This window comes from Nyctereutes procyonoides, unplaced genomic scaffold (genome assembly GCF_905146905.1).
Source record: "Nyctereutes procyonoides isolate TBG_1078 unplaced genomic scaffold, NYPRO_anot_genome, whole genome shotgun sequence".
Taxonomy (NCBI): Eukaryota; Metazoa; Chordata; class Mammalia; order Carnivora; family Canidae; genus Nyctereutes; species Nyctereutes procyonoides.
Window position 1 is genome coordinate 4,657,782 of NW_026575040.1, and position 23,463 is coordinate 4,681,244.

Consider the following 23,463-nt stretch of genomic DNA (forward strand, 5'->3'; position numbering starts at 1 on the left):
TAGCATGCACAGAGTTCAGAACATAATGCAACTTGGATCTGGTTCAAGAACTAAGTTCACAATACTGGGGGCACTCTTGCTGTTTGGAGTCCAACACATCTCATTGGGGTGAGGGCAGCTGTACAAAGGAGGCTTCGGATGATGTTTCTGCTTGGCCTGGTCCGTATGTCCTCATCATCTGAGCCCGATGCAGTGGCATCAGCCTGAGTTTTATCATTTTCCTCCCCTTTTTGCACAGATTTTACAGGTGTCACATCATTGACAAATTCTGTATTCTGTGGCAGCCCACCTATATACACCTGTTCAGATTCAGAGCAGCTCAAGAGAGCAGGAAAAGCAAATCTAGTTGAATAGAGGTCTGCCTGGCAGTAGGATTCATAATTTTAGTAGTTATGTGTTACACGGGTATTTCTTGACAAGTGATGGCTCTTAACGAGCATATACTCCAAATGCATCCATGATTAATCCTTCTTGCAGGTTTAGATGGCCAGATCTCTCAAGTCCTCCCTCCTCCCACTCAGAGTCACCAAACATTCCCTGCTACATTTTCAGGAGAGAGGAGACATACGTACTAAGTCTTGCAAAACAGTTGGGCCTTTACAATTTGTAAGTATTTGACTACCAACTGATCTGTGTTAGATAATCTTGTTACTAATCAAAATGTGTTCCTTTTCTTCAGTGTTACATATTTCTTCTGAGTTTAGCTCTCTGTTGAATTTAAACACAAACTAATGCTTTAGAAACAGAGCTTTTCGAATGGTATTGGATTTTGCTTTTGAAACGGAACATTTGACACCAGTGTGGTACAGCTTGCCCTATTCAAGTCTTATCTTTGTGATCCCAAAAATCACATTGAGAATACTGGTATCAATGCAGACATAGTCTAAAGGGTATCGAGGCAAATAGTATAACCTTCTAAGATTCCACCATTTTCTTCTGGAAGGGGTTATTTGATCCCCCACGCCCTGCCAAAACAGGGATCTCCAACTCAAATGCTACAGGAGCCAGGTAGAGAACTTTAAACGAATGAGATTGACACGACTTCATTACAATTTACATTTTAGTTATATTAAATGTTGGCAACTGATTCAATTTTTAAAAGTTTACCAGCACTGTGAGAACTCAACCAAACCTATCAGTTTTGCTTCTTTGGCCCAACGACTTCCCTTTCTTCCCATCTACGTATAGGAGCACTCTGTTGTACACACGAGCTTTTTTTTTAAATTTTTTAAATTTTTATTTATTTATGATAGTCACAGAGAGAGAGAGAGAGAGGCAGAGGGAGAAGCAGGCTCCATGCACCGGGAACCCGATGTGGGATTCGATCCCGGGTCTCCAGGATCGCGCCCTGAGCTAAAGGCAGGCGCCAAACCGCTGCGCCACCCAGGGATCCCTTTTTTTAAATTTTTAATATTTTTTTTAAATTTTTATTTACTTATGATAGTCACACACAGAGAGAGAGATTGGCAGAGACACAGGCAGAGGGAGAAGCAGGCTCCATGCACCTGAAGCCCGACGTGGGACTCGATCCCGGGTTTCCAGGATCGCGCCCTGGGCCAAAGGCAGGCGCCAAACCGCTGCGCCACCCAGGGATCCCCACACATGAGCTTTTTAACAAAAACAGTTACTTTACATTCTCTCTCTTGAGTTTTGGTGCCAATGCAACAGAGTAGTATTTCTTATTTTTGATCAATAGACATGAAGTTTATGGTTGAAATAACCTATGTTTTAAACACACTGCATGTCGTATTACTTTCAGAAGTTATTAGTAACCCTTGTACATTCAATGCTTACAATGCAATAATAGTAGCATCACAACAGGATCTGCCTGATGGAAGGTACTGGAGTCCTCTTCTTCCATGGCCATTCTATTTATTTGAGAGAGAAAGAGAGAGCATGAGCATGAGGGAAGGGGCAGAGCAGGGAGCCTGATGCGGTGCTCTATCCCAGGTCCCTAAGATCATGACCTGAGCCAAAGGCAGACATTTAACCAACCACACAAGTGCCCCTTATAGCAGCCTTTTATTTATTTTTTTTTAAATTTTTATTTATTTATGATAGTCACAGAGAGAGAGAGAGAGGCACAGAGACACAGGCAGAGGGAGAAGCAGGCTCCATGCACCAGGAGCCCGATGTGGGACTCGATCCGGGGTCTCCAGAATCGCGCCCTGGGCCAAAGGCAGGCGCCAAACCGCTGCGCCACCCAGGGATCCCATAGCAGCCTTTTAATGATCTCAGCCAATTCCCATAAATTCTGCAGCTAATTTCCATGCTGTTCATGTGCTCCATACTCGGTGCCTATATTTTGCATCCTGTGGTATTGAGCAGTATTCTTAAAAGAAAATGCACCGAACTTTCCAAAACTAAATGATATCTTAATTATAATAAAGGCACCCATTTCTACATCAAACAAACATAGTGCCAGAAAGTTTTCTCCTCAGCATTTGACTTAAACTTAAAGTCACTTTAACTTTGACTTAAAGTTAAATTTTGAGGTGGAATTTTCAGAATCTCATAATACCGGGACATATTTTCTGACCTAATCAGATTTATTTGAATATAAACATTAAAATGTTTGGATAAAAATTAAAGGGTCATGTATTTCAAAATGTTAACATCAAATTATATGAGGTCAGGGCTAGGGATCCCCAAATCCTTCAGACAGTGGTAACTAAATAAGCCTGTTTTACTTGCTGTTCAGCATGGAGGCTGTGGTTGATTTTTCCTAACTTACATTATTTCTGCAATGGAGGCACAAAAAATAAGTTTAGTTGTAGGTACCAATTGTATAGGAAAACCTTAGTCCTAAGGCAAAAATCTTCAAAATCATTGAAATTCTTTATATATTTTTTCCTCTCTTCAAATTTCATAACATAAAATCAATAAATTCATAAATCACAGTAGAAATTGCTTTGCTTGTTCCATTCTCCAACTTTGGTGGTATTTTTTTTTTTTTTACCTAGCACATATTTGTGTTTCCAGGATGCCTGAGGTACAGATACAGGTTAAGTAATCAACCCAAATACTCTTTCTACTTTAGCTTTTTTTAAACTTTTAAATTTAAAACATTCTCTGAAGGGAGGCATCTCTTTTTAAATCTTGAAATTTGGCTTAACTGAAGAGACCAATTATCTGTTATCACATCAACTCTCCTATCACCATCCTATAATTAGTTGTTTAGGTAATTTCTAACTGAATTTATATGGTTTTATTTAAATATCAGCCTGGGTTCTGAATAATAAATATATATAATTATCTAACTAGGTGAGCCATTTTTCCAAATTTTATCCAGGATTCTACTTCATTCGGTGTTTAACAACTAAACTTTGAGTTAAAGTTAAATTTTGAGCTGGAATTTTCAGAATCGCATAATACCGGGACATATTTTCTGACCTAATCAGATACGGATCTTAGCTACAACTGTTATGCCGGTCAGTTGACACTCGTATCTGTCTTTGATCCTTATACTTATTTAATTCCTAAAAGTATTCCTCCAGTGAAGACCCGACTGGGTAGGTTTCACAGTAGAGTTTGAGACTACTCAAGTTAACGTTTCACTTCCTGAAATTAATTCTACCTCTGAAGGTAAAGGGAGGTGCTTGCCCTTCAGCTTGACTCCGAGCGGATCACCCAAAGCTGATCATGAACACTTTTAGGTCGTGGCAATGGCTTTAATCCTCTGACAAGCCCTTCAGGTACAGGTATACAGCCTACACAAGGAAAACGCAATCTGGAGGCTGAGATTCTTCTCTCTCAGGAGAACCTGGAATCTCAGGCTTGTCTGTCTTTCTTCCCTACTTCCTGGTTCTCCTGGGTTAGGACAAAGGGACAATAGAGTCTCTGTTCTTTCTTGGTCTATGTACCTATTTTTCAGTTCTCCTTGAAGCACTTCTTCATTTTTAAAAATTATAGTAAAATAGGTATATCATAAACTTTATCACCTTTACCACTTTTAAGTGTACAGCTCAGTATGTTAAGTATATTCATATTTATTGTGCAACTTATCACCAGAATTTCTTCCTCTTGCAAAGCTCTAAATCTGTACCTATTGTAACAATATCTCCGTTTCCCCCTCCAGCCCCTGGTAACCATCATTCAACTTTCTTTATCTATGAATTTTATTTCTCTAAGATACCTCATATAAGCGAAGTCATGCAGTATTTGTCTTTTTGTGACTGGCTGATTTCACTTAGCACGATCTCTTCAAGGTTCATCCCCGTTGTAGCATGTGTCAGGTTTTCCTGCCTCTTAAAGGCTGAATAGTATCCCACTGTAGGAATACACCACAGTTTGTTTATCCATTCATTGGTTGAAAGACATTTGGGTTGCTTCCACCTTTTAACTGTTGTGGATAATGCTACTGTGAACATGAGTGTACAAATACATCTTTGAGACTCAGCTTTCAATTCTTTTGTTTTTTTTATAAACTTATTTTTTATTGGTGTTCAATTTGCCAACATAAAGAATAACACCCAGTGCTCATCCCATCAAGTGCCCCCCTCAGTGCCCGTCACCCAGTCACCTCCACCCCCCGCTCACCTCCTCTTCCCCCACCCCTAGTTCGTTTCCCAGAGTTAGGAGTCTCTCATGTTCTGTCTCCCTTTCTGGTATTTCCCACTCATTTTTTCTCCTTTCCCCTTTATTCCCTGTCACTATTTTTTATATTCCCCAAATGAATGAGACCATATGATGTTTGTCCTTCTCCGATTGACTTATTTCACTCAGCTTTCAATTATTTTGGTTATAATACCCAAAACTGGTATTGTCAGATCATATGGTAATCCTACTTTTAATTTTGGAGGGAACTGCCTGCTGTTTTCCATAGTGGCTGTACATTCCCACCAGCAGTGCACAGAGGTTTCAGTTTCTCCACACTCTTTCCAACACTTGCTATTTTCTTCTCCTTCAATGTCTCCTCCTCCTCCTCCTGCTTCTACCTCTTCTTCTCCTCCTCTTCCATCTTCTCCTTCTCTTTCTTCTTCTACTCTTTCTCCTCCTTCTCCTTCCCCTCCACCTCCACCTCCTCCATCTTCTCCTTCTTCTTCTCCTTTTCCTTCCTCTCCTCTTCCTTCTTTTTCTCCTTCAACAGTCATCCCTTTTTTTAAAAAAAGATTTTATTTATTTATTCATAGAGATGCAGAGAGAGAGAGAGAGAGAGGCAGAGACCCAGGCAGAGGGAGAAGCAGGCTCCATGCAGAGAGCCTGACGTGGGACTCGATCCAGGGTCTCCAGGATCACGCCCTGGGCTGCAGGCGGCGCTAAACCACTGCGCCACCGGGGCTGCCCCTCAACAGTCATCCTAATAGGTGTTAGGTGATATTACATTGTGGCTTTATTTTTTTAAGATTTATTTATGTTTGTTTGTTTATATATTTAATAGATAGAGAGCATAAGCAGACAGAGCAGTAGGGAGAGGGAGAGCAGGCTCCCTGCTGAGCAGAGAGCCTGATATGGGGCTCAATCCCAGGACCCCAGGATCATGACCTAAGTTGAAAGCAGATGCTTAATTGCTGAGGCACCCAGGGACCCCTACATTGTGGTTTTAATTTGTACTTCTTTAATAATTAGTAATGTTGAGCATCTTTGCATATGCTTACTGGCCATTTTTATATCTTCTTTGGGGAAATGCTTATTTAAGCTCTTTGCTCACTTTTTAATAGGATTATGTGGGGGTGTTTGTTGTCGAGTTGTAGGAACTCTTTATTCTGGATATTACCCCCTTATCAGATGTATGATTGGCAAATATTTTCTCCCATTCCATAGGTTGTCTTTTCACTCTGAGCGTGTCCTTTGATGCACAGAAGTTTTAAATTTTGATATAGTTCACTTTATCTATTTTTACTTTTGTTGCCTGTGCATTTGGTGTCACATCTAAGAAATCATTGCCAAATGCAAGATCATAAAGCTTTTCCCAGAGATCCCTGGGTGGCGCAGCGGTTTGGCACCTGCCTTTGGCCCAGGGCACGATCCTGGAGACCCAGGATCGAATCCCACGTTGGGCTCCCAGTGCATGGAGCCTGCTTCTCCCTCTGCCTGTGTCTCTGCCTCTCTCTCTCTCTCTGTGACAATCATAAATAAATTAATTAATTTAAAAAAAAGCTTTTCCCATTTCTTCTAAGAGTGTTATAGTTTTAGCACTGGTGTTTAGGTCTTTGGTTCATTTTCAATTAATTTTTCTATATGGTGCAAAGGGTCCAATGTCATTCGTTTGCATGTATATATCCACTTTTCTCAGCACCATTTGTTGAAGACTGGCACTCTTGTCAAAAACCGTTTGACCATATATGTGAGGGTTTATTTCTGGCCTCTCTATTCTATTCCATTGATTTGCAGGTCTTTCTGCCAGTGTCACACTGCTTGATTACTGTAGCTTTGTAGTAACTTTTGAAATCAGAAAATGTGAGATCTCCAACTTTCTTCTTTTTCAAGATTGTCTTGACTATTCAAGGTTTCTTGAGATTCATATGAATTTTAGGAGGGACTTCTCTATTTCTGCCATTTTCTAATGGCAAAAAAAAAGGCCATTGGGATTTTAATGGAAATTTTTGAATAGAAATTGCATTAAATCTGTAGATCTCTTTTGGGTAGTAGTGATATCTAATAATATTAAGTCTTAAAAAAATATTAAGTCTTGTGTGAACACAAGATGTCTTCCATTTATTTGTGTCTTTAATATCTTTTAGCAATGTTTTATAGTTTTCAGGATACCAGTGTTCTGCCTCCTTAAGTTTATTCTTAAGTATTTTATTCTTTTTGTTGCTATTATAAGTGAAACTGCTTTCTTAATTTCCTTTTCAGATTGTTCATTGCTAGTGTATAGAAACACAACCAATTTTGTTTGTTGGTTTTGTATTCTACAACTTTGCTGGATTTATTAGTTCTAACAGGGGTTTTTTTTTGTTGTTGTTGTTCTTGCTTTGTTTTATTTTATTTTATTTTTTTTTGAAATTAAAGCTCTTCTTGACACTTATCAGATCAGGCCAGAAGACTCTGCCCTGGATATTTCCTCACTGACTTTCCCAGGCTTCCTTGACTCCTTATGCTGGAGTCATTACTAAGAACATCAGGGGAAAGATGCTTTGCTCCATGTGCTGCCACCAGGAGTATCCTCTGGGTTGGTATTTGGACTGAAAGGTGGCCAAGTATTTTTAGGATGTATTTGGTGGTTGGTACCCCAATGCTGAAACCTTGTTCCTACACAGTCCCTACAATCACAACATCCCACCAACAGGAAGGTAAATGAGTACGAGGCCCATAAACCAGAAACTCGGGCACCTCAGGAATTCACTTGGGCCAGCTTGAGGCAGAGCCTCCTTTCTTGAACAGTATCTTAGTGCCTTTCCTGAGGAAGTGGGAATGGACTGACTTGGACTCTGGGTCTCAACCTCATCATTTGCTGCATTAGAATCCCTGACCTATAAGACCAGTTGCACAAAGCAACTTTATGGAGCTGGGCCTCTGGGGCTCATACAACTTGGTTTGGGTTCAAAAAAGAATTTGGTAGAAGAGCAAGGAGTACACATTAGTTGACAACAGGAGAATGCAGTTATACCACTCCACTGTGTTTTTGTCCAGCTATATCTCAACTCCACACTAATGCTGTCTTCCAATTCCATCCACTCCAGGAAGGCTGAGCCTCCTTATTTGATATTCCCATCTTCCTGAGGACCCAGCTACCACCCATGGGATGATTTTATTCAGACATTTCTGACCCACCTCGTATAGAATCCTCTCTTTACCAAACTGGTAGAGTTTGAACTAGAGGAGATTGAATTACCTGGGCTAAATTCCATCATCATCTCTCTCTGGGGGCATTGATCAGCCCTTAGCACCTTCAGGGCTGTGTATTTGGGGGCTATACTTAGGAGGTCTAGCCTATTACTCTCTTAGGTCTCCTGAGAAACTTATCTCACCATTTAGGATCACCTGAAACTCATGGTTATTGTGACCTTGATCATCTGCTATCAAAAATCATCAAGCTCCCTGTAAAGTAGCATAAAGAACACCAGCATTCAAGGTGATACATTTGAAACAGGCAGTATAGAGTCCAGCCTAGAGCCCAGCCTACAACCCAGCTTCATTTCAATTTAAAATTCTGTATAGCCCAGTAGTCCAGGACAATGGGGTCAGTGCCTTCTCATGAAAATTAAAATTCTTGACTTGGCACTGCAAAAGAAGGTTCAGAGAATTTCATGGTCTGTGGCATGGGCTTGAACTAATGACTATCAGCAGCAAAGAGCACCAAGAGGAAGAGCAGATAAAGATCAAACCACTGTACACACAATCCTATTTCCTGTTTTGGGGGCTCCATCTCAGCCTTGACGTTTCTCTTCCTACCTAGGGCTGCTTGGATGTCAGTCCCTGTGCCATGATATCTTAGCTGTGTGCCATCACCATCTTGCAGACCCTATCCACACAGCTGCACTATAAATTAGTACATCATGAAGCCCTGTTAAAGCCTTGGGACTCTGGAGGCCATAGGATCTTCTCTAGCCCCTCTTGGGCCTCAGACAGACACAGGGGCATTCCTTAGTGTCATAGCTCACAACAGTGACAGTCTTCTGAGGTTTGATTCCCTGACCGAATCAGGCCTGTCTTCCAATGTCAAGGCAAAACCAATAGCAGACTGATCAAACAATTCTTTGTCTTCTTGGTTTCCTGAAGAGGATAATCTCATGTCCCTCTTTCATATATCATGTGGAATTCTATTTACACTCTTTTAGATCAGTGGTTTTTAAAGGACTTTCCTTGGAGCCCCCTTTAGGGGGTACTAGGAGAAGATGAAGCAAGAGGAACTTCAGACCCACCCCCCCACTCCCCACCTTTCTAGTTTCCGTCAGAGCAGTTCCACTTGTCTTTCATTTTTTAGCTTCATCCTAACATTTTTGTTAGAAGAACAGATTCCGCAGCTTTTTGAAAAGGTTGAGAAACCAGTGATCTGGTCCAAAAGCACTCCTCTGCGGCTAACATTCCCAGAAGTGAAGCACATTCACCAGATTGTATTCTCACCGCAGAAGGTCTGCACTTCCTCTAGGATCCCAGCCACAAGTACATTTTATATCCCTTCCCCCTTGGGATCACTGGGCAGTAATACCCTGGAGAGGGGCAGGATCTGCTGAAGCACACTCTGCATGTCCCATTTAAGCACAGCCCCCACTCTCTACACAGACACAGCATCGACTGATACTTCAGGGTCTCAGGGCAGCCTCGGCTGAACCCCACACCTGCCAGGTAAAATATGGACACACACATCACCCTACTGGAGACTGCCTCCCCTGTTGGTGCCAGGCAGTCTGTTCTTCTTTTTCTTTGCCCCCCAGGCTTCAGTCTTTGAGCCTTCCCAGCCTTGTGTCCCTTGCACTCAGGATCCGAGGCTCCCCATTGGACTAGCCAAGTTTATCAAGGAATAAAAGAGTTTGGGATGGGTTTTCTTGGGCTCCGGGATCTGAAGGTGAAACCTAAATCCAGATTCTCACCCGCTCCTTCTCTCCTAACTTGCGTTGCCTGCATGAAGCCACATGCTATTTCAGAGAGTTATGTTAGTGCAGAAAGGAGCAGGGCTTTGACAGCAGGCCCTGTGGTCTGGACCCCTCTACTGTGGGTTCCTGGGCAGTGCTCCTGAGGCCTTGACTGGCTAGATGTGCAACTAAGCCCTGGTTTCCAGCCCCAGTTCTCCAGCTTTCTCCATGGAACATACTCCCAGAGGAAGAGAGAACACAGGGAGGGATCAGACATGATCTCAGGTGGCCATCCAAGTCTACAGAATCTGTACTTCTATAGTGTGAATGCCTGGGGAAAGATCAGGGCAAGAGCACAGGGAAGGTGGAAAGTAGGCAGCAGGTCTCAGTGAGGGCCCTGGAAGCTCGGCATGGGAGTTTAGGAAAGGGGTCAAGGGCTTAGCAGGTGTAGGGGGTAATGCTAACCTTAGAGGCTCAGGAACCCAAGCTTCCTGCCCTCTTTAGGCCTTCGGGAGAGGCACCCAAACTGAGTTTGGTGCTAGGCTTGGAGATTCATCATTGCAGTGCTCAACATCCGGGGACAAGGCAGTACGACGAGACAACCATTTTCTGTGCTGTTTGTTTTTGGCCCAGAAACCTCCTTGATTTGAGCAGGAAGGGGGCACTCATGGCACTGCCCTCCAGCTGACTAGCAAGGGCGTACTTTCTTTTGTCCTAATTCAAATCTGAATACAAAGGCCTTCTCTGAGGACACTCCCCCTCCCCATCCTTAGGGCTGAGGCTGAAAGGGCCCCAAACTGCCTTTCCCAAACTCTCAGAACAGAAAGGTCAAGCATAAATAAGATGCATACAGGGCTGTACCCAACCCAAGATATCGATTGAATCACTTTCCACAAAAGCGAAATCAGTCTTGTTTTTTTCCCAGGACCCAGGTTTTCCTGGTGGATCTGGGCTGAGTTCTTTTCCTCCAGATCGATCTGCAGATTATCCTGCTCCTTAAGGAAACCCAAGCTTATAGCTCAGGGCATGCTCACTCCCTAAACCTCCTCCCAGAGTTGGACTGTGGTGAGCTGCCTTCTTAAGCTCCTCTGGCTACTCTGGGGAGCCCAAGAGGACTTAGGGTCTCCAGGTCACTCCTGGATTTGTCCCCAGAGGACCGAAAGCTGTTTGTGGGGATGCTGGGGAAGCAGCAGGGTGAGGAGGACGTCAGGCGCCTGTTCCAGCCCTTTGGCCATATCGAGGAGTGCACCGTCTTGCGGAGCCCTGACGGCACCAGCAAAGGTGACTTGAGCTGACCCTGGGATTCCCTGACTCGTTGGGCCGCGCGAGCCTTTGGCCTCCGTGGCCTGAGCCGCCCAATTCTTCTCCTCCGCCCCAGGCTGTGCCTTTGTGAAGTTCGGGAGTCAGGGCGAAGCTCAGGCAGCCATCCAGAGCCTGCACGGCAGCCGGACCATGGCGGTGAGGGCGGGCGCCCGGGGCCAGGGCGAGGCCGGCGGGGTGGGGCCGGGCTTCTCCTCCCCACGTGCCATCGGTGCCCAGCAGGGCCTGATGGGCACAGCGCTTGGCCTAGGGCCGGGGCTGGGGTCTGGACTGGTCACGGCGGCCTCCCCTGCCCTACCCAGGGCGCCTCGTCCAGCCTCGTGGTCAAGCTGGCGGACACCGACCGGGAGCGCGCGCTGCGGCGGATGCAGCAGATGGCCGGCCAGCTGGGCGCCTTCCACCCCGCGCCGCTGCCGCTGGGGGCGTGCGGAGCCTACACCACCGCGGTGGGTGCCCGCCCGGGCGGGGGGGGGGGGCGGGGGCGCAGCCCGCCACTGAGGTCCACCCCCGCCCTTCTTCCCTCCCAAAGATCCTGCAGCACCAGGCGGCCCTGCTGGCGGCGGCCCAGGGCCCGGGCCTAGGCCCGGTGGCCGCGGTGGCGGCCCAGATGCAGCACGTGGCGGCCTTCAGCCTGGTGGCGGCGCCGCTGTTGCCTGCGGCAGGTACTGCGCGCGGGGCGGGCGGGGCGGGGCCCCGGGGGCGGGGTGGGACGGGGCGGGGCCCCGGGGGCGGGCCAGGGCGGGGCCCGGGGGCGGGGTAGGACGGGGCGGGACGGGACGGGACGGCGCCGGGGGGGGGGGGGGGCGGGGGGGGCGGGCCAGGGCCGCGTCCTGACTCTCCCACCCCCTCCGCCCCCAGCAGCCACCTCCCAGCCAGGCGGCGGCCCCGGCTCCCTTCCCGGTCTGCCAGCGCCCATCGGGGTCAATGGATTCGGCCCCCTGACTCCCCAGACCAACGGGCAGCCGGGCTCCGACACGCTCTACAATAACGGGCTCTCCCCTTACCCAGGTGGGCCCTCCGCTCCGCCCAAATCTCCCCGAAACGGAGTGGGATGCGGAGGGGGGCGGCGACCGTCTGGGGAAGGGACTTCTCTTTGCCTGCGGCCTCTCACAGCGCCCCTCCACGTCCCGCCCGTCCGCCCACCTTCACCGTGGGCCTCCTGCCCCTCTCTCCCCAGCCCAGAGCCCCGGTGTGGCTGACCCCCTGCAGCAGGCCTACGCCGGGATGCACCACTACGCAGGTTTCACTTGGCGCTACGCGGCCTGGGGGGTTGGAAGGGCCCCAGAAAGGAATAGGGAGACTGGGGGGGCCGGGCTAGGCTCTCTTCTGAGGAGTCGACCCTCCCATCCCCCTACCCCTGGGCCCAGAACGACCTAAGGGGTGAGGGTTCCCTGGACTGGGCCGAATCAAAGGTGGCCAGGCAGATGGGGCCATACTTGGGGGATGGCTTCCCGGGGTCACTGCCTACTACCTCTGTCTCCAGCAGCCTACCCATCGGCCTATGCCCCAGTGAGCACAGCTTTTCCCCAGCAGTCTTCAGCCCTGCCCCAGCAGCAAAGAGAAGGTGAGGGACAGGGGACTGGAGATCAGGGCCGGTGGGGCTCCACTCAGGGTCCCTCCCCTGAACCAGCCTGCTGCTGTTCCTGCAGGCCCCGAAGGCTGTAACCTCTTCATCTATCACCTGCCTCAGGAGTTTGGTGATGCAGAACTCATACAGACATTCCTGCCCTTTGGAGCTGTTGTCTCTGCCAAAGTCTTTGTGGACCGAGCCACCAACCAGAGCAAATGTTTCGGTGAGCTGAACCCCATCCACGGGCCTCTCCCACTCCGAATTTGGAGATGGACTGCAGTCCCCAAGCTTGTCCCTCCATAAGTCGATGGCTCCCAGAGATGGAGTGTATGGCACGAAGCAGGCTCACAGACCAGTGACTAGGCTAAGCCCAGACCAGGAACTAAGTCCATTTTGAGGTTCACCTGGGGGGAAGTCAGGTGTCTTAAAGATGTTTGACCAGGTCAGGCTTAAGAGTCTAGCAGAGCAGGAAGAATTTGGGTCTGAGGCCAGAGAGCTCCTCCCACCCCAGCCACAGTTTAGAGGATCAGAATGGGAGCTGGAGAGGGAGAGAATCAACCCTTGCCAAGGAAAGACAGGGAAACAGCTCAACCAGCACACTCCCTGCCCCCAACACACGCTCTCAGAAATGCCTCCTGTCCTTCCAAGAATTACACCTTTAGGAGACTTAGGCTGTTCGCCTATCTAAGTATGAGTGTGTGTTTGTGTGCATGTGCACGTGCACGTGCAAACATGGAGGATGGAGGGGTATTTGATGGAACTGGCCTGAGGGGGCTGGTCAGAGAGCAGGGAGGCTCTGCCAGGCTGAGATTCCAGCTGACCTCTCTGTCCACACCTCCCAGGGTTTGTTAGCTTTGACAATCCAACCAGTGCCCAGACGGCTATTCAGGCCATGAATGGCTTTCAAATTGGCATGAAGAGGCTCAAGGTCCAGCTAAAGAGGCCCAAGGATGCCAATCGGCCTTACTGATCTTCTCTCACTGACCAGCCAACAAAAGGTGAGTCCATGGTGGATCCCGGGCGGATGCAGCCTGAGTGATGGAGGCCATGTCAGCTGTGATGTTCCTTTGGAGATGTTAGAAGCACCCACCTTCTGTATGGGAGACAAGGGGCAGAAGTTAAGGAGGAACCCTCAGTTGGAGAGTTTGGGTTTCTCCCTCGGTCCAAGGATGGAGATAAATTAGACAATGTCTGGCCCCCACAGTCTTGGAGAGGCTGTTATGGCAAGATCTAACCAGTTAGTTCTCCTCCAGGGACAGTAGTAGGGGGCCATGGGAGTAGAGAAGCTGTGTTGGGGGGGATGGCAGGGAGGTGGAGAATGAGTCTAGAAAAGTTGTGAAGGCTCGAGTTTGGACTTTATCCTGAAGACTGTAGGTAGGGAACCACTGGGAAGTTTAAGCAAAGAGGGAATGAGATGCAGGGGCCGGGCCAATGATGGAGGGCCTAGAGATAACAGGACAAGCAAAGAAGCTAAAGAAGCAGAATCCGCAGGGCCTGGTGGGTGATGGGGAGAACAATGACAAGCTCCCTTAGGTTTCTGGCAGGGCCAGCTGCCTGCACCTCTAGAGATCTGCTGCCTCAGGAGGTCCACGTGGCCCGGCCTCACTTGTGTTACCCTAGGGAGCCCTTTGGAGAGGGTGTGGGGCTAGAGTCACCTTGCTAGGAGGCCCCAAAGTCACTTCAGTGGACCAGGCTGCTGCCTTGCCCTTGTGGCAGCTCTGCTCCTCAGGAAGAGATGTCACTGCTGGAGCAAGCCGCTCTTCTGATCTTGTCCTCCAGGATGATTTTTGCTTTTTTTTTTTTTTTTTTTAATTTTCTGTTTCCTTTCTCCTTATCAACAAATACCCAACAACTGCAACTGAAGAGTGAGAAGAAAGGAAAGGAAAAGCACAGAAATGCTTGAGCGGCCCTTCCTGAAGGAGCAGCCACAGATGGAGGTGGATCAGACCCAAGGCCAGTGCCTGGGGCTCAGGCCAAGTTAAGGATTGTTTTCATCAAGTGGGTTGTCCTGGGCCTGCAGCATAGAGCGCAGGCTGGCAAGGCGGCTGGGGCTGGCTGAGGATTGGCTGTCTAGGGGGACCAGCAGAGGGCCTTGGGGGTGCCAAGGGCTTCTCCGCGAGGGAAGCCCAGATTTACTTCTTTCAAAATCATATCATTCCTTAGAGTTTAGGGACCAAAGGACTATTGCTTTTTAAAGAATATATATATCTATATAAATTAAAAGAAAGAAACAAAAAACACAAAGAAAAGAAAAAAAAAAACACAGGAGAAACGAAAAGACAATATAGAGTCTCATACAAGCTGCCTTTAACTATCCCTAGGAGACAGGGTGAAGGAGACCCGTAAAAGCCCCAGCCTAGGCAGAGGGAGGCTGTGGAAAGATTGTTCTGTGTCTCATTCCCTCTTAATTGTCCCCCTCTCCCCACCTTTTTAAAATAATTAAGGACTTAAGGTCTAAGCTCCCATGCAGGCAACAAAGAGAGTTATGGAAGCAGTGAACCCCACAATCCCCCAACTCAGAGGGAATCCCCAAAGAGGTCCCAGGAAGTCTTTCCCATCCTGCGGGACCCACTAGCCAGCAGGAGTGTCCTTCTTGACAGCCTTGCCCGTGGAACCACTGCTTCCACAGATAGGAAAAAAGAGGGAGTTTGAACCACCCCAGCCTTTCCCTTCCCCATCCAGATAGACAGAGGCCCTGCCTTTGGCTGAGCCGAGACATCTCCTGTTTCCCCTCACCTGGAGCCAGCCCCGGTGTCCCCTTGCTCCAGGCCACCTTCTGTCTCCAAGTCTATGTTTGCCCACCGGTAAAGTAGGTTCAGGATATACATAGAGGGCTGTGACAACAGACTTGGAAGGTTTGCTACTGTATATACTGCCATTGAGAAGGGGATAATTTTCAATATGTAGAAGCTTCAGAATTTAGAGGTTCCTCTTTACCCAGGACCTGGGAGGGAAGTAGATGTTTTGCCAAAATACTTCTTCATTCCTTTACAAAGTACATCTTTCCTATGCAAGAGTGTCTCACATGTGCTTATCCAAGGTGCTTCTAGATGGTGAGCAGTGTTCAGCTTAGAAGTGGTGTGTGCTCTGTCTGTCTGTCTTTGTCTATCTGTTGTATTCAGTGGGTGCCATATAAAGCTGATCAATGGTGGTGCTTCCTGCCTGCTTCTGTGAGATGGGCAAAAGATTCAGCTTAGAACACCATGACTCATCTTGCCTTGGTCAGCCTGTCCTGGGCCTGCAGGGCCTTGCACATATTTTTTCCCAGGAGGTTAATTTCCCCTCCACCTCATAGACATGCACCAAACTTGTGTGGGGCCCTGGCTGTGTGGGGGGCACTCTGATCCCCAGATGTCGCTGAGGCTGGAGGCCTCTGATCTGATATCACATCAGACAGTAAAGGATGTGGGGGAGTGGGGTTGGAGGGTTCCTCCTTCATAACAGTTTCTAAGAAAACTTGTTCCACCTGTTCCTCTGTCTTTGACTCATTTTTTGAGGGAATGGGATGAAAAATAGATACGGTAATCACATGAGCAGGTAAGCTGTAATGTGTATCAACAAACTATTTCCAATCAAGAGAGGAAATGGCGTTGAAGGCATCATTACACCAGCAAAACGGTGACACACAGACTGATCACCCTGGACCCAGGCGGATGTACGGAGCACCTGTGCCTTCAAACATATTCTCATGGTGGCAGAGAGGCTGTTCACTGCCAGGTGCTGAGCCCTGTGCTAGGAGCTAGGGCTCAGCCGCGTTCTATGCGCTCAGAGTCAGTGGGAAAGACAGACCAATTCATGTTATGATGGAAGGTCACACAGGGTCTATGATCACCAGCAGAAGAGTATCTAATTCAGACTTGATTAGGAAGGGAGGTCAGAGAAAGATTTCTTAAAGGAGTTGAAGAAGAGAAGGGTCTTCAAGGATGAACTGGGATTTTGAACAAAGCTGTTTGGACAGCTGCATCACTTTGATAAATTCTTACTGAGAAATAATAATGATTACCCTGTATTCAGTGCCGATTAGGTGGGAGACCGTAGGCACCAAGACAAGACCCTCTTCCTATTCTCATCTCTACCCTGAACCTTAACTCATCCCCGAGTCATATCGAGACACTTGAATCAAAATGGCACTTGGTTAGGGACTGGCAGACTGTGATGCTGCAGAGGTTGGCAGGGTCTAGATCAGGCTTGGCAAAGTCTGGCCTGTGGGCAAATCTGGCCTGCAGCCTGGTTTTGTATGGCCTACAAACAGAATGGTTTTATATTTTTAAAAGGTTATAAAAATAAAACATACATTGAGTATGAGGCAGAGGCCATATGTGCCTCCACAAAACAAATATTTATCTGATCCTTTAGACAAAAAGTTTGCTGACCCTTTAAGATCATTCAAGACTTGTACAATATCCAATGAGTTTGAACAACATGGTGTGTGTGTCTCTGTTGTGTGTGCATGTATTAGTCTGGACTCTTTCAGTTGCAAACATGTTTAATCCAGTAGGAAATTAAGTGGCTTACACAACTGATAAACTAACTGAAGGATGGGTCTACCCTCATGCATGGCTGGATCTAGAGGTTCAATTGATGACGTCTCCCATGTCTCGGATCTGCTTCCTTTTGTATGTCAGCCTCACTGGTTCTAGCTCTAAAGTCCTAGGGAAGACTGGCTGCAATGGACATGTGCCTACCTCTAGGGTGAAAGAGTAGGCCACCGTAATTGACAACCTCATCAGGATCATGTGGAGAGAAGAAATGGGTCCTTAAAGGAAGGAATGATGGGTAGTTAAGCAGCACTCATCCACTGTATTCCACCCCTTTATTACTCAGCAGCCACCTATATTTTTCTTGACAAACATACAATTTCAAAAATGTGCCTGCCCAACAGTGAAATGATCCTCAGCCCAATAAAAATGGGAGACAAAGCAGAATCATGTCTAATTGCTTTAGGGAACCCTCAGTTCGGGGTCCCTTTGTGATGTGCAGTTCTTGATCAGGTCTGGATGTAACTTATGATTTTAAAATCTATGGCTAAAAAGATTGATTTAGCCTTCCATTTGGAACAGGGGAGAAGAAAAAACAATGGTCACTAACCTATAGCATACAGTACATTTTTCTGGACAGTGGAGTGAATTTCTTGGTTAACAAAACTGATTGCTCTTAGCCCTTTCCACTGGGAAATACCTTCTATTATCTATTGTCCTTTATGAGAATCCCTCAGAAGATGTTTCTTCTGGAACTGAAGCATCCTTCTTTCCTTTGGACATGGCTTCAGACCCAAAGATTACCTTAGAGGTTATGCATTTTCAGAGCCCTCTATGCCAGGGCTGAGGATTCTCTGGTGATATAATTCCTTTAAAACCAATTGATTTGATTTCTGGACCCTCTGTAAGCTAGTAACCATCATCAAGAATCTTGCTGGGTCTTCGTCCTTGAACCTGGATCAGGCCCTTGTGGTTTCTGTTTCTTAGCAATTGGTCACACTTTGCCTGTTCCCTTCCCCATCAACTTCATGGTTTCCACAATGGTCTGTCTATGGTGATAGGTAAATCTTAATCTGCTCATGCCCCCAAAGAAACATTATCTATTCAACACTTGGCTGGCTCATGCTCCAGTAGCCCTGACCAGATGGTCAAAATCCCTGAGTGGTACTGGCTTCTATGCCTCAGCCCCAAGGAGATGCTTAGGGTAGGAGGGAGGCAACCATACAAGCATTCATTTGGGCCAACCTGCAGCTTGCTCTATTCCTCGCCCTCTGGCCATGGTCCATTATTACGCTGAGGCCATATCACCAAAGCAGTCCTAGGAGGAGTCTGTCAGTGGATGTTGAATTTGCGGGCCCTCTGGGAACTTGTGTCACTTGGGGACTATGAGGTTTTACAGCCTTTGGCAGGGCCTCTGGAATTTCTTTCTCCCGGGTGTCTTAGATGTAGGAAGAAAAGACCTCTAGTCTGAGATGATGAATGATCTCTAACATTGGAAGCAGCTCTGGATCTTCTGTGTGCTCTGACCAGAACTGGAGTCTCGCCTCTGCCTCAGTGGAGCATAAGATGCATGGAATACTTTCCCAAAAAAGGTGCTAAGGACATGGAGATCACAGGATCGCTCTTCATAATTTCTAGCTTCGGCTGTGATCTTTGGGCAACCACTGTTCTGAGCGCACCTGCCTGCATTGTGTCACAGCCAAATCCAGCAGGGACCCAGAGGCTGTTTTTGGCCTCTGGGCCTCCCCTCATGGCCAGCACATGTATATAATTATGTCACACAACCTTATGTTTTTGGGAAAACCAGTGAAGGAAGAAACCTCATAGACTCAGGGAGTTCAAAGCCAATGGAGCCTAAGTAGCTGCTTTTCCAGGCTGAGCCATGTGGGGTCCACAAAGAGGTGACCAAATCTGTGCCAAGCGCAAACTCAGAAAGGGCGGAGAGCCACCGTTTCTCTCCGTAGCCCCAGTTTTACACACTGCTATCAGTGTTCTCCACCCTCCAGCAGCCTGGGTTGATGAGAACCTTTAACTGCCTGGCTATCTGTAGAGGGGACTTTGAACTTCCAGGCTCTGGCCTCCTGCCTTCTAGATGTCTAAAAGCAGAGACCCAGAAGGCAGAGCATCTGCAAGCCTGGGTCTGACTTTTCCCAAGAGAAGTATAAGGTGCCCAGAAGAAAATTCAGGGAAACACAAAGATAGCCTGTGAAATGAGCCTCAGCTTCTCCTATGGATAGGCTAGAAATGGCCTGGCCCCTCCACCCCCATCCCCATTCCCATTCCGACCTTGGCCCTGGGCTCTGGACAGGAAGCCCACAGTCTGGGCTAGATTCTCTGCATTTGAACAGGAAATCTGCCATGTCTACACAGCAAGGATCTTCTTGCTATCTCACTGTTGGGACTTAATGTTGGGACGGGAACTCTGATTATGGCTCCATGTCTTAGCCAAAGTACTCTGGAAACAGATCTGAAGGAGGGGTTACAGTGCTCACACTGTTTGGGGAGATGGAAGTCCAGGATGATGAGAGGGGAGGAGAGACATGAGTCAGGAAAGATGAAGCTTCTCATCTTTCCCGACAAGAAATGCAAAATAATGCATTACATGTTGGTGACATCATATGAGCCATGAGGAGAGAACAGGTCACTTGACAGTGTTGTTTTCGAAGCACATGGTATTTGCAAGGAGAAACCACCTGGGAACAGTTCACTAAGTGGAGAATTGAGAGGGGGTGTATCCATATGTTCTTCCTCTCTCCTTTCCCTCTGGTCAAATTGTATCCCACAGAGAGCTACCTCCACTGTACTTCTGAGATGCATCATTTTTTTTTAAGATGTTGTTTATTCATGGGAGACAGAGAGGCAGAGACACAGGCAGAGGGAGAAGCAGGCTCCATGCGGGGAGCCTGATGTGGGACTCGATTCCCAGACTCCAGGATCGCGCCCTGGGCTGAAGGGAGATGCTAAACCGCTGAGCCACCCAGGTGTCCCATGAGATGCATCATTTGCCCCCAGATGGCTGTTTGGGAAGTCAGATTCCATGGCCTGCTACGTGGCATTTCTACACAGATGTGGAAGTGGAGGGGATATTTGTCATAGGTGGGCACTTAAATTCAAGAAGGCACGAGGTTTGTGACCAGTATATCTTACATTTTCCTACAGGATTCACAGCCAATATCCCAGGCACCAGAATCCCTAGCACTGGCTGAATTTTAAGTGAAATAAATAAATAAATAAATAAATAAATATTAATTTGGGGGAAAAAAAGATGCATTCAGGTGTAGTATGGAGGATCAGACTTTTTCTCTGGAATTCCTTAGGCTGTAAGCTCAAGCTTCTCCTGTTGGATATCCCGTATCTATGCCTTTGTTTTCACTCACTTTCGCTTGAGGAAGAGGATCTGACTTTTATAATCTGTAGGAGACATGATGACCCTTGGCAGTCTAGCTTGCTGGCCACAGGCAGAAAAGGTAACTCTGAACAAAACTGGTTCTGGTTCGGGCAGCACAGAGGCAAGCGGAACTGCAGGATCCTAATGAAAATCTTAAGAGGCCAGCACATTTCAACATCCAGACTTTTTTTTCCAGTGTGGCCCCGAGATCTCCATCAAGGATGGATGCATGACCCAAATCTTAAGATCAAATAGAAGATCATTTAACTAGCTAATTTGATATTACCTAACATGGATTTCCAACCTCCCAGCCAAGGATCATTAGATCCCCGCTGGCCCCATTTCACTTTGGTTTACCACTTTAGAGTCTGCACACCCCATTCCTTTTTAGTGTTAGAAGTGGTTGAGTGGCAGGTGATAAAAAGTAGCATAAACCAGCTTAATCAAGAAGGAACTGAGAAAAAAAAAAAAGAAGGAACTGAGAGGTGTAGTGTATTGCTGGAATTAGGCAAGGCTGAATTCAAGGGTTCAAATAAGTGTCATGGGCTATCTCTCTCTCCATCTCTCAGGGCTCTGCTTCTCTTTGTGCTTTGGTCCCATTCCTTTTCCTGCCACAGACACACTTTTCTTTTCTTTTTTTTTTTAATTTTTATTTATTTATGATAGTCACACACACACACACAGAGAGAGAGAGAGAGAGAGAGAGGCAGAGACATAGGCAGAGGGAGAAGCAGGCTCCACGCACCGGGAGCCCGACGCGGGATTCGATCCCGGGTCTCCAGGATCGCGCCCTTGGCCAAAGGCAGGCGCCAAACCGCTGCGCCACCCAGGGATCCCCAGACACACTTTTCTTCATGTGATAGAGAGAGCTGGGTGGCAGCAGCTTCAGTCTCATATGTTCCTAGCACTGTGGCCTCCAAAGCAAGAGAGTTTTGAAGAGAACATTGATTGGCTCTACCTAGGCCACGAACTCATGCCTGACCTAATCACTTTGGGCAAGGTGATGGAGTCCCCTGCCTGGCCCAATGGGTCATGGATCCATCTCTGGGGGGAGGAGGGGAAGACAGAGGGGCAGAAATGGCGTTGTGACTCTCAGCCCCAATGAGGATTTATGAAGTATAAAGACATGTCCTGCAGGGTCTGTAAGAATGTGTGCTTTGACCTGGCTGGAGTTTCGAATGCAGGTGAAGAAGTAGTGAGAGCCAGGTGAGAGCCAGATCCATAGAAAGGGTATCAGTTTTATCACAGAGGTAGGAGGGAGCCATTGAAGGGGTTTAATAGAGGAGTGCCATGATCAGATTTGGGTTTTAAGAAGACTCTGCTGGAAGAAGAGAGTTAATTAAAATTTGAGCAGAACTCAACGAAATTGAGACCAGAAGAACTGTGGAACAGATCAATAGAACCAAGAGTTGGTTCTTTGAAAGAATTAATAAGATAGATAAACCATTAGCCAGCCTTATTAAAAAGAAGAGAGAGAAGACTCAAATTAATAAAATCATGAATGAGAAAGGAGAGATCACTACCAACACCAAGGAAATACAAACGATTTTAAAAACATATTATGAACAGCTCTACGCCAATAAATTAGGCAATCTAGAAGAAATGGACGCATTCCTGGAAAGCCACAAACTACCAAAACTGGAACAGGAAGAAATAGAAAACCTGAACAGGCCAATAACCAGGGAGGAAATTGAAGCAGTCATCAAAAACCTCCCAAGACACAAGAGTCCAGGGTCAGATGGCTTCCCAGGGGAATTCTATCAAACGTTTAAAGAAGAAATCATACCTATTCTACTAAAGCTGTTTGGAAAGATAGAAAGAGATGGAGTCCTTCCAAATTCATTCTATGAGGCCAGCATCACCTTAATTCCAAAACCAGACAAAGACCCCACCAAAAAGGAGAATTACAGACCAACATCCCTGATGAACATGGATGCAAAAATTCTCAACAAGATACTAGCCAATAGGATCCAACAACACATTAAGAAAATTATTCACCATGACCAAGTAGGATTTATCCCTGGGACACAAGGCTGGTTCAACACTCGTAAAACAATCAGTGTGATTCATCATATCAGCAAGAGAAAAACCAAGAACCATATGATCCTCTCATTAGATGCAGAGAAAGCATTTGACAAAATACAGCATCCATTCCTGATCAAAACTCTTCAGAGTGTAGGGATAGAGGGAACTTTCCTCGACATCTTAAAAGCCATCTACGAAAAGCCCACAGCAAATATCATTCTCAATGGGGAAGCACTGGGAGCCTTTCCCCTAAGATCAGGAACAAGACAGGGATGTCCACTCTCACCACTGCTATTCAACATAGTACTGGAAGTCCTAGCCTCAGCAATCAGACAACAAAAAGACATTAAAGGCATTCAAATTGGCAAAGAAGAAGTCAAACTCTCCCTCTTCGCCGATGACATGATACTCTACATAGAAAACCCAAAAGCCTCCACCCCAAGATTGCTAGAACTCATACAGCAATTTGGTAGCGTGGCAGGACACAAAATCAATGCCCAGAAGTCAGTGGCATTTCTATACACTAACAATGAGACTGAAGAAAGAGAAATTAAGGAGTCAATCCCATTTACAATTGCACCCAAAAGCATAAGATACCTAGGAATAAACCTAACCAAAGAGGTAAAGGATCTATACCCTAAAAACTATAGAACACTTCTGAAAGAAATTGAGGAAGACACAAAGAGATGGAAAAATATTCCTTGCTCATGGATCGGCAGAATTAATATTGTGAAAATGTCAATGTTACCCAGGGCAATGTACACGTTTAATGCAATCCCTATCAAAATACCATTTACTTTCTTCAGAGAGTTAGAACAAATTATTTTAAGATTTGTGTGGAATCAGAAAAGACCCCGAATAGCCAGGGGAATTTTAAAAAAGAAAACCATATCTGGGGGCATCACAATGCCAGATTTCAGGTTGTACTACAAAGCTGTGATCATCAAGACAGTGTGATACTGGCACAAAAACAGACACATAGATCAATGGAACAGAATAGAGAACCCAGAAGTGGACCCTGAACTTTATGGTCAACTAATATTCGATAAAGGAGGAAAGACGATCCACTGGAAGAAAGACAGTCTCTTCAATAAATGGTGCTGGGAAAATTGGACATCCACATGCAGAAGAATGAAACTAGACCACTCTCTTGCACCACACACAAAGATAAACTCAAAATGGATGAAAGATCTAAATGTGAGACAAGAGTCTATCAAAATCCTA

General features: G+C 46.6%; 1 protein-coding gene across 3 annotated transcripts in view; it reads left to right on the forward strand.

Moving 5' to 3' along the window:
* Positions 1-15,817, forward strand: part of CELF6 (CUGBP Elav-like family member 6) — a 30,387-nt gene extending 14,570 nt beyond the window's left edge. Inside the window, exons 4-13 of one of the 3 annotated variants that reach the window (XM_055320242.1) lie at positions 10,611-10,739; positions 10,837-10,916; positions 11,081-11,224; positions 11,308-11,440; positions 11,637-11,786; positions 11,956-12,018; positions 12,262-12,342; positions 12,428-12,571; positions 13,191-13,346; positions 14,213-15,817. In XM_055320242.1, the coding sequence (XP_055176217.1) occupies positions 10,611-10,739; positions 10,837-10,916; positions 11,081-11,224; positions 11,308-11,440; positions 11,637-11,786; positions 11,956-12,018; positions 12,262-12,342; positions 12,428-12,571; positions 13,191-13,318 (1,052 nt within the window). In that variant the 3' untranslated portion in view covers positions 13,319-13,346; positions 14,213-15,817. The remainder of the gene's footprint in view (positions 1-10,610; positions 10,740-10,836; positions 10,917-11,080; positions 11,225-11,307; positions 11,441-11,636; positions 11,787-11,955; positions 12,019-12,261; positions 12,343-12,427; positions 12,572-13,190; positions 13,347-14,212) is intronic. The other 2 variants (XM_055320243.1, XM_055320244.1) reach the window with 2 other exon arrangements.
* Positions 15,818-23,463: the final 7,646 nt, after the last annotated feature.